This window comes from Hermetia illucens, chromosome 1 (genome assembly GCF_905115235.1).
Source record: "Hermetia illucens chromosome 1, iHerIll2.2.curated.20191125, whole genome shotgun sequence".
NCBI lineage: Eukaryota > Metazoa > Arthropoda > Insecta > Diptera > Stratiomyidae > Hermetia > Hermetia illucens.
This window is the reverse complement of record NC_051849.1, coordinates 3,660,909-3,672,431: the sequence shown is the minus strand read 5'-3', so window position 1 is coordinate 3,672,431 and position 11,523 is coordinate 3,660,909. Positions and strand designations below refer to the sequence as shown.

General features: G+C 47.3%; 1 protein-coding gene across 1 annotated transcript; it reads left to right on the top strand.

Annotated features, from left to right (window-relative positions):
* Positions 1 to 9,865: 9,865 nt before the first annotated feature.
* LOC119654173 (probable GDP-L-fucose synthase) lies at positions 9,866 to 11,251 on the top strand. Its single transcript, XM_038059359.1, has 5 exons — positions 9,866 to 10,123; positions 10,181 to 10,295; positions 10,357 to 10,849; positions 10,901 to 10,968; positions 11,029 to 11,251. Exons 1-5 carry the CDS (start codon positions 9,996 to 9,998, stop codon positions 11,194 to 11,196), a joined length of 972 nt encoding a protein of 323 aa, XP_037915287.1. The 5' UTR covers positions 9,866 to 9,995; the 3' UTR covers positions 11,197 to 11,251.
* Positions 11,252 to 11,523: the final 272 nt, after the last annotated feature.

The following is an 11,523-nucleotide window of genomic DNA, read 5'->3' as shown; positions in this document are numbered from 1 at the left end:
CCGACCTCTCATGTCAGAAAATCATCATCCATACGACACAAATTAAAGTTACTGCTGACTTTAATGGCACAAATCTGGTTACTTTTGACAACAACATGGGATTTTCATTCAATCAAAATATCTTTTTACTCCACTTCCTAGTGTGAATTATGAATAATGTCGAATTGTTCACGTTTCCGACAATTCAGAAATCCAAAAGGCATCCAACAAATCGACGGAGAAGAGTTACTGAAGGGTATCTTCTGTGCTAATATCAATGGACATGTTTCACTCAATAAAAGATAGATATTCACCTGGTTTGAAATGCGATAATTTATGTCGAAGCTTTTTGATTTGGCATTTTTTTGATTGAGTGATTGGAGAAGAATTCGAATCCCTCGTTTTGTCATTCAGAGCTGGGCCGGCTCTGTCCGCTCCCTGGTCGCTATTTTTATCAATGATATGAGGCGCCCGGTTAACACCGTCCAAACATGTATCGAATGCCAAAGTGTTATCTGCAAAGTTTTGATAAGAAACTGATTGGGGTTTCCGAGCTTCTATAATAATAAGCGCAGGCTTATCTCCCATTTCCACGTTGTATAATCTCATAAATTTCATACAATTCCGACGGAAAGATAATACCAGCGTGTTCGAACAAAGCCAGTCTCTTGAATTTATTAAACGCTTCAAATATTTGATTTTTTCTATTCAGTTTTTTTTCCTTTCATGCAACCTACACAATGGCATTTTTCGGCTGTGATTACCAAGGACGCTTGCATATTATTACCGCGATAAAAGCTCGCTATAATGGTTTCTTTTCATTGGTAATTATTGGAATTCTAGTCTGATTATTCGACAATATCCATTTGGTATTTGCAAAGTTATTTAAATGAAGTTGATGCTTGCTCTCTTGCAAACGGGTCTCCTCCAGATGTTTGGGAAGCTTAACATTTCCGCTAAATGGAACGAATCGCTGCCGCAAACTCATGGACCACATTAATCATCGTCAGCGCTAATTTTCAAGTCGCTAATCAAAATCAGGAAAGAAGAGTTAAAACGCACAGAGTTGATGGACAGGTAGACCCCGTTATGTGCAAATTAGTTGATGGGTTTTGCTTACCTGGGCCGATTCTATCCGGGTTCCACTGACCCCCAAAAAATTTGCCCAGACTTTCACCCAATTCTTGCTAGCTGCCATCGTGGTCTATTACGATAAGCATGAAGATTGAACCAGCTGGAATCCGCCAGCGAAAGAAGATAGCAACGATGGACAAAATTCGACCCCATCCCTGTAACACAGTCAGTCCTTCTCAGGTTCTCGCACCAGCGACTTCCATAGCTCAGTTCTCGAGCCTTGGACGCACGTGACCATAGCCACACGATAGTCTAAGCCCCAATTAGAAGTAAAGCCTACTTCCGTCTGATCTTTCTGGAGTAATGTTACCGGATCGCCATCTCTATGCTAATCGCTACGAACAGGTTTTCTGAGTTTGCTCTTTCTGCTTCATACAAATAACAGAGCCATCATCCGCTTGGTTCCAATGGCAATTAACATCAACGCCAAATTTTTACGTCAGCAATAGCCTCACTGTAACCGTGCCTACCACTGAACACGTCACCGCCAAACACTTCGGCGTTAGGAAATTTTAATTTTCGCACGCACAATCCTAATATCAGCCAATAAATTCCAATAAAAATTTTAATAACCTGAAAAATACGCGGAAATCATGCAAAATAACAAGCAAAACTACAAATCGTTAAGCAAAACCTCAGGTGCGGGTATTGTTCCTCCGACAAGCGGGTGAGGAGTTGTTTTCGGATGTTTGCCAAAAATGGGGTTTGGTAAACCACCCATGCAGGTTCAAGGTTGGCTAGGTTTTGCGGAATAGATCGTTAATTTTTGAAAATGCGAGCTTAATGAGTCGAATATCGTTTTAATGAGTGGCAATTCTATCTTTCAATCTGATAACATCTATCTTTGCAATTTACTGGGCCATTCTTTCCAGCAAAATCGTGGATTTATTTCAACTTGTTGTTGATCAACTAGGACCCCACTTGCTTAAACATTCCGCTAAGAACACTGATTTTGTGTTTAATGATGTGTTTTTCTGATTTATTCCTAGAATCGTTTCAGACAATTAACCAACTTTAGGTAACAGATGTAAAATAATGGGAAAGCTAATTGCCTAGTTGTATCTTTCTTTTAGTTTTTAGAATGGGAGATAGCATCTTCTCCAAATTTATGTTGTCTTGATTGCTAATGGTGGAAAAATCAATTAGAATATAGTCAAGGGCACTAAGTTCCTGGGGGTTTAATGTGGGTACCCACAACGGATACGGATTTATTTGGAGACTACCATCAGAGTTCCGCCAAATCTTTTTTTCTATTGGTGGAGGTGGAAATCTTAAAAAGACGCTCCTGCGCTAGATTGCAGTGGTCCCCGCATCTCCGCTTATATTTCGCGGGACCACCGTGAAGTGTTACTTCGCTAGGAGGGCTCTGGTTCGCGTCAGCACAACTAAGTCGCGCGCCCGTCGGGCTTTCCGGGGTCGATCCAGCCCCTGCAGCTTTTCTCGTATCGCAGTTACTGTTGCATTTATCGCACTCCAATTTCCTTCCGATCTCAGCATCTCCTCCACAAAATTATTTGGTCCGATAACTACGTTGAGGACGTCGTTTAACCATCTTCTCTCGTTCGCGAATCTTAGACAGTGGAACATAACATACTCCGGGTCCTCGGATGTAGCGGCGCATTAGGGACAGTCTGGGGACTTATCCAATCCGATGATACACACTGCCTTACCAGATACCGTCCTAAATGCAATGCACACTCTCAGCGCGATTGGCCGATATAGCACGATGGATTTCGCCTCCCCGCCAATAATAATATTTTTTTTTTCTTTTTTTTTGTGCTTACACGGAGGTGGAAAATCTTAGAAAGACACGTCCGCCGCAGCTCCGCCGCCCGAACGGCGGAACTACAGCGGGCGCGTATGGGATTCACACCCACTAAAAACCACCCCCGGTCTCTCCAGCCCCAGCCCCGCGGGACCACCATTGAGGTATTACTTCGCGGGGTAGGTTTGCTCTTAGGCACTCATCCTTCTCCTATTTGCAGCTTTCCTCCTTCTTTGTTCTTTCAGCAACTCGTCCTGCATTTGGATGATTGCGGAGCCAACCGCAAGCCACTTTTCCTCGGTCTCCAGCATCTCAGTAACCAAGCTCTCCGGGGTCCCGCTCCTGCCCAGCACCTGGCTTAAGCTCTTTCTCTCAATCGCAAATCGTGGGCAGTGAAACATCACATGCTCTGGATCCTTCGGTATGCCATCGCATCTGGGACAGTTCGGAGAATCATCCAACCCAAAGCGGTGCAGATACTGCCTGTAGCAACCACCGTGCCCCGTGAGGAACTGCGTAATGTGGTAGTTGGTCTCCCCATGTTTTCGCTCAAGCCACACTCCAATGTTGGGAATGAGCCTGTGCGTCCACCGACCTTTCGCAGACTCGTCCCATCTGCGTTGCCAGAGATCAAGCGACTCTGACCTTGCCGCATTTCTACGCTGTGCATGCCCCTCCATATGTCTTGCATTGTACAGGACACTCATTTCTTTGGCCAGAATGTCAACCGGGATCATGCCAGCCACCACCAACACTGCCTCATCTGATGTGGTTCTAAAAGCACTGCAAACCCTCAAAGCCATCCGCCGGTAAACCGAGTTCACCTGCTTCCGTCTCTGAGAGTTTGCAAGCGCCTCTGCCCACACAGGCGACGAGTAGAGCAGGATGGAGCGCACCACTCCGGCTAGCACCAACCACCCGCAATGTTTCGGCCCACCAATATTTGGCAACATTTTTGCAAGTGCCGTGGTGGCACTGGCTGCCTTTTGGCATGCATACTCTAGGTATTCCCTAAAACTCAATTTGGTATCAATTATTATTACCCCCAGGTATTTGATAGTCGGCTTTGATACGACCGTATGTCCACCGACCTCCACTTTTACAGTGTTATTTTTTCTGCGTTTCGTTATTAAGACCGCTTCCGTTTTCGCGTCCGCCAAGGTCAGCCCGGCCTTTTCTAGCCAGGACTTTACCGCTCTCACTGTTTCCGTTGCGTAAACCTCCACATCTTCTGGGTGTTTTGCTGCAACAACCACAGCTAGGTCATCAGCAAAGCCGACAATCGTAGTCCCCTCTGGGACGGAAAGAGCAAGCACCCCATTATACATGATATTCCACAACAGGGGACCAAGTACCGATCCCTGTGGTACCCCGGCTGTGACAATGTACTCTTTGGGGCCCTCATCCGTCCCGTACCAGAGAGTCCTCTCTGAGAGGTAGTTTTCCACCAAATTCGCTAAGTATCCGGGGACACCTATGTTAGCCAACGCCCGTTTAATTCTATTCCAGTTGGCCGAGTTGAATGCGTTTTTGACATCCAACGCCACCACGGCACAGCAGCCGCCAGAAATCAGTGCACCTTTCGCCAGGTTTACCACCATGCCAATTGCTACCACCGTAGAGTGGGCGCGTCGGAAACCAAACTGGCGTTCCGACAAACCATTGCTGGCTTCGACGATGGGCAGGAGTCTGTTGTAGATGACTCTCCCCATCATCTTCCCCATTGTATCCAACAGGCAGATAGGACGATAAGACGCTGGGTTTCCAGGTGGCTTGCCAGGCTTCGGAAACAGCACCAACTTTTGCTTTTTCCACTGGGCAGGGAATATTCCTTCTTTTAGGCACGCCTCAAAGGTGTTGGCGAAAAGTTCGGGCCTAGTCTTCCCTGCCAGTTTCAAAGCTCGGTTGGGGATGCCATCCAAACCTGGGGCCTTGTTGTCACCGAACCTACCACATATTTCCCGCAGCTCCTATACAGTTACGGGCGGTATTATGCCGTCATTTAGCTGGACAAAAATTTGCCTTCCCCTATTTTCGTGGTGAGGGAACAGAGTGGTAACAATGTCTTTCAGGAGGCGCGGACAGGTCACCTGGGGTGATTTCCGCAGCCTTTTCATCACCACTCTGTAAGCCTCGCCCCAAGGGTTTATGTCGGCATGGTCGCACAGCTGTTTGAAGGAGTTGTTTCTGCTCCTCCGAATGGCTTTCTTTAGGCGGCCACGCAATTGCTTGTGTGCCTTCTCTCAACGGTCGCCACCGGGTTTGCCCCTGAGTCTCTGGCAAAGCCTCCTTGCCCGAAAACATGCGGCTCCCAAACTTGCGATTTCGTTGTTCCACCAGCAGTTGGGTTGCCTACTGGGAAGCAACCGCCTTCTGGGCATAGTAGCATCGCATGCTTCCGTCACCCATCGAGTGATCTAGGTGGCTTTCTCTCCAGCCGTACCATTCAGGGATATATCGGATTTGAGCACCGCGGAAAACGTGTCCCCCTCGAAAGCTTTCACTGTCCAGCCAAGCATACCACCCGGCATTCTGCGAAAACTCTTTTTCGAGCTCGATCCGCCCTTGATCTCTATGCAGATTGCCTGGTGGTCGCTGTGAGTATAGTCCTCACTGATATGCCAAGCGATTCTACTAACTAAAGTGGCACTCACGTATGTCAGGTCCACTATAGACCCCAGGCCCCTTCCCCGGAAAGTGTACGAAGACCCAACATTCGCCAGTACCACGTCCAGCTCCGCGAATGCTTCGAGGAGAACACGTCCCCTGACATTAGTTATCCGGCTGCCCCATTCAAGAGCCCACGCATTAAAATCGCCTCCTATTATGATCGGCCAACGTCCTCTTGCATCCAAAACAAGAGTGACAAGCATCCGCTCATACTCGACGAGTGTAGCGCTGGGTGGAGCATAGCAGCTGTAAATGTGCATGCCCTTCACCTTCGCTCTGATGAAGCCTTCCTCCGGGTGCTCCATTATTTCCTGGAAGGCTTGTTCTCCACAAGTCCACAGCGCTGCTTGGCCCGTTTGGTCGGCAATAATAATATATAAAATAAATAAAAATATGTTACGTGCGTAGGTGGTCAAAGGGTAGTATAGGTCCCAGGGCGAAACGTGGATTGGTACCCACGATGGAGCATAAAACCTTGTAAAACGCCTGCGGAACCAACACCAACAGCTCTACTACCAAACCCTATCTCCACCTCCACGTGGTGACCGCTGGGAGCTCTTTCTTGATGAAAAACTGCAGACGGAGAAGGATGAGGGCGAGTCTCCCGCGCCTAAAAACGGGACAAATTGTACCAGCTGGTCTTCCAGGTTGGGGGCTAGGTAGGGCTGACAACCCTACACGAAAAGCAACTTGTTACGAAGCTACAACAGGAGTCTCGGACTGGACGGATTTTAAAACGACGGACCCGGCAACGACAAAGGAACAACGATTTGCGCATTTTCTCATGGAACGTACGCTCCCTGTACAGAGATGAAGCTGATAAGCAGCTAGCCGATACCCTGTCCCAATATAGGGCTGATATAACAGTGTTGCAAGAGATGCGATGGACAGGGACCGGTTTCCTGGAGAAGAGCCACTACACCATATATTATAGAGGTCATCCAGTAAACCATGTGCTCGGAGAAGGTTTCTTAGTCAGTCAAAAAATGAAACCTGCTGTTATCGGCTTTGAAAACATAAGCGAACGGCTATGCACTCTGCGCTTCCGAGGCAAGTTTAGAAATATAAGCCTCATTAACGTTCATGCCCCTACAGAGGAGACTGCAGAGCCGGAGAAGGATACCTTCTACGAGGCAGTAGAACGAACCCTCGAAGCCTGTCCCAGATATGATATCAAAATCATACTTGGGGATTTTAACAGCCAAGTAGGGAAGGAGCCCGTATTCAGGCGATACGTTGGCTCCCATTGCTTACACGAAAAAACAAATGATAACGGACTGCGGACTATTCAATTAGCAGGGTCACACGAAATGGTTGTTGGAAGTACCTGGTTTGCGCGGAAAGCGGTCCACAAACATACGTGGGCCTCTCCAGACAGGACCACTTTCAACCAAATTGACCACATGATGATCGAACGCCGTCACCTCTCAGCCTTGATGAATGTCAGAACATATAGGGGGGCCAATATAGACTCGGATCACTATCTCGTTGGCATGGTGCTCCGAGCTCGAATAACAATACCACCTAGAATCCCCTCTGACAATCAGGATAGAGTGAACACTGAAGCCATCCACAGCACAACCCTCCGCGACAAGAGGGAAGAGGGAAATTGATGCCGCAATAACCGCAGTTAACAGAGGACCTGGAGATGAAGCATCAACAAATGATCTTCACAACCACCTGAAGAACGTTATCATGGATACGGCCTCAAACATACTTGGTCCCAGCCGCAAAAGGAGTCGCAACGGCTAGTTTGACGATGAATTTAAGCTACCAACGGAACGGAAGAATGCCGCATACCGAGTAATATTGCATTCTCAAAGAAAACAGGCACACACAGAGACTTATCACGAACTCCGTCGAGCGGAGAAGCGACTTTACAGACGGAAAAAGGAAGCCTGGGAGAACCAATAAGTTTGTGAACTAGAAAAGTACAGGGAGCAACCGCACCAGCCGCGGAAGTTTTACCAACAAGTCAGCAGGATGAAGCCTTACACACCTCGATGCTCATCCTGCCGAGACAAAGAGGGAAATTTGATTTCCGACAAAATGGGCATATTAGAGTGATGGGTTGAGTACTTTGATGAGCTACTAACCAACCAGAACATCGGCGAGTTGGAGGTCCTGCCAACTGAAGACGACGGACAAATACTGCCACCACCAAGTTTAGGAGAAACAGTCCGTGCAATTTATCGGCAAAAAAATTATAAGTCGCCAGGAGCCGATGGAATTACAGCCGAATTGGTTGAATATGGAGGCGACCAGTTACACCAAGTGGTTCATCAACTTGTGCTCAAGGTATGGAACAGCGAATCAATACCTGACGATTGGCAAAGTGGCATTATCTGTCTCATACATAAAAAGGGAGATATCACACAGTGCGGCAATTATAGAGGTATCACGTTGCTGAGTACCACCTATAAGATATTCTCCACTATCTTGCTAGGCCGGAGAGCCCCATACGCTCAGAACATCATTGGCCCATACCAAAGAGGCTCACTCCAGGCAAATCAGCAACACATCAGATTTTCTTTCTGCGGCAAGCGATGAAAAATGGACAACAGTTGCACCATCTGTTCATCAACTTTAAAGCCGCCTATCATAGCATAGCCAGGGTAAAACTGTACACTGCGATAAGAGAATTCGGTATCCCGACGAAATTAATAAGACTGACTAGGCTGACCCTGACCAATGTGCGAGGCCAGATAAAAGCAGCATGATCACTCTCAAGACCATTCGACATCAACAACGGTCTACGACAGGGGGATGACCTATCATGCGTCCTCTTTAACCTGGCCCTCGAGGAAGTGATCCGTGATGCTGAGGTAAATGCAAGAGGTACGACCCTGTTCAAGTCCACCCAACTACTGGCCTATACTGACGATATCGAGACGTACAAACTGCCTTCATCCAGATCGAGCAGGCGGCAATTGGCGCGAGATCTTGGGCTGCACATCAATGAAGGCAAGACAAAATATATGGTGGCAACGTCAGCACCGAAGACGAACCAACCAACAACATCAAACTGCACTGGTCAAACACGAAGAAGAATAAGGATAGGGGAATACAACTTTGAGACCGTTGACAATTTCTCCTATCTAGGGTCGAAAATCACAACCGATAACAACTACGATGATGAAATCCGCGCACGGTTGTTGTCAGCCAACAGAGCCTATTTCAGCTTACAAAGACTGTTCCGCTCGAAACGTCTCACCATAGGGTCAGAGCTCTTACTGTACAAGACAATGATCTTGCCAGTCCTCATGTATTCCTGGGAAACTTGGGTTCTTAGCAAGAATAATTGCGAACTCTTGGCCGCGTTCGAGAGAAGAGTCCTCTGAAGAATTTTTGGCTCCCTACATGAGGATGGACGATTCCGTAGCCTACACAATGACGAAATCTATGAGCGATACTGACCGTCACGTTGTGGATAAAATCCGGCTCAATAGGTAACGGTGGGCGGGTCACTTAATCCGTATGGATGAGGATGATCCAGCCCGGAAAGTCTATAAGGGCAATATCTATGGTAGAAAAAGAAGACGAGGCACACCCTGCCTAAGATGAAGCTATGGCGTAGGTCAGGACGCCAGACAGTTTTTAGGGATATCGAATTGTTGGACCTCGGCGCAAAACCGGGATGTCTGGAGTTCCTTATTAAGACAGGCCTAGACCGGATACCGGTTGTTGCGCCGTTGATGATGATGATGATGAGTGCAATGCTGACCACATTGCCTCTTATAGGGTATTGTAATCCTATAGTGTACCGTTTCAGTCTTGAATGAAGTGCTCTAACACACGGGACAACGATTACGATTCCGCAGGAGTTCATAGCGCCCTAAGGTAAACATATTGAGCCGAACGCATTCATTGAGCAACTTCGAGAAACAATGCAAACACTTTCACCCGTCCACCTGTTCCCTACATGTTCTTTGATGTGTTCCTGGGATATATTTTAATATTATCACCATTTGGGGAGATGTTTGCACTTCAACAAAAGAACTTGGTATATTCAATTTTGAAAATTTGGCTCAGATACCTACATTGGGTTAATATCGTAGAGTGATGACGGGTGGAATCTTGGATGCAATTTGGTTCGCGTCATGGAAATTAAATACACTTTATATAATTTATATTTTGATCCTGTTGTCATAATGTAAAGTGGACCGCCGGGCTAGAAAACAAAATGGGTTCACTTTATTCTTCTTTATTAGCCAAATATTACCTGGGTCGGGTCATTATCGATATCGGCACCTGTTGGCATTGGCCATTGTGAATGGGGGCAGATTTGAAGTGCTATTGACATCAGGAGCTGAAATGTCATTTCAACATAATCAGCTGCCGGGTGACAGCTGGATGTCGGCGTTCGATTTTTTCTACGTGGATTTCATGGTTCTGAATTAGTCCATTTATTCTCGCGAGATTAACAAATAGCGGGTATCAAACTGCCATGAGCACTGTTGTCCTGGTGACCGGCGGTAGTGGGCTGGTGGGCAAAGCCATACAAGATGTTGCCGCTGAGGAGAACCGGGAGGACGTGAAGTGGTATTTTGCCACATCCAAAGACGCCGATTTGAGGTAATTTCTCGCAATTTCGCAAGTGTTTCAAGTACTTATCGATGGGATTTATTCAAGAGATGTGAACCAGACCCGACGCCTTTTCGAGAAGGTTCAGCCGACGCATGTCATCCACTTGGCGGCGAAGGTCGGGGGCCTTTTCGACAACATGAATAATAACTTGGATTTTCTGGTATTTCCCGCAGAAAGATAGCTACGTAACGTGGAGTTAATTGAATGCCTTTCGTTTTCAGCGCGAAAACATACAAATCAACGACAACGTCCTGCAGACGGCCTATGAGCACAAGTGCAAGAAAGTGGTCTCGTGCTTGTCGACCTGCATCTTCCCTGACCGGACGACGTACCCAATCGACGAGACTATGCTCCATGATGGGCCGCCGCACCCGTCGAACTACGGGTATTCGTACGCCAAGCGCTTGGTCGACGTCCAGAACCACGCCTACAACCAGAAGTACGGTTGCAACTTCACCTCGATCATTCCTTGTAACATTTTCGGGCCCAACGACAACTACCGTCCAGTGGTGAGCCACGTCATTCCTGGCATGATCTACCGCATGCACCAGTTGATAAACTCGCAGGAGACCGACCTCCCCGAGGAGGAGAAGGTGTTCACGGTGTACGGGAGCGGCAAGCCCCTGCGGCAGTTCATTTACTCCCTGGACCTGGCCAGGCTCATGGTCTGGGTGATGTGGAACTACGACAGTGTCGAGCCCATTATCCTTTCAGGTAAGGGAGGTTTTGTTTGTCGAGCGCCTGTAACTCGTAATTTGCTTGCAGTTGACGAAAAGGACGAGGTGACAATCGCGGATGCAGCACGGGAAGTGGCAAAAGCATTTAAATTCAAGGTGAGTGTCTTGATTCAATGCTTGCTTGTCTTTGATTTTGACGGTTTCCTTGACTTCCAGGGCAAGCTCGAGTTCGACACCAGCAAGGCGGACGGGCAGTACAAGAAAACTGCATCCAATAAGAAGCTGCGGGCGTTTCTCCCAGGATTCAAGTTCACCGACTTCAGTGAGGCCGTGGAAAGCAGCGTCAGATGGTTCGTGGATAACTACGAGGTAGCTAGGAAATAAATAAAATATTGAATGGACAATTGTCAAATCAATAAAGTCTATTTTTCGTTAAAAATTCATTTTATTTGAGGAGGATCGGTCTTGTTGGGACAAAGGGTGTTGAACGAGGTTCCGTGCCCCACCCACTCCCTAAACCTTTTCCCAGCGTATGTGTATCGTCTGGTGCAACGTAACCATCTTTGCATTCCATTCTTTTTCTCCTCAATAATATCTAGAACATGAACGCCGGCAAATAAACAAAACGAGCGACCGGTTCCACTGCTCAGGTGAGTAGTTCGGATGTTGGGAAAGCGACTTTGTTCGCATTCAAAAAGCTCTCAGTCGGTC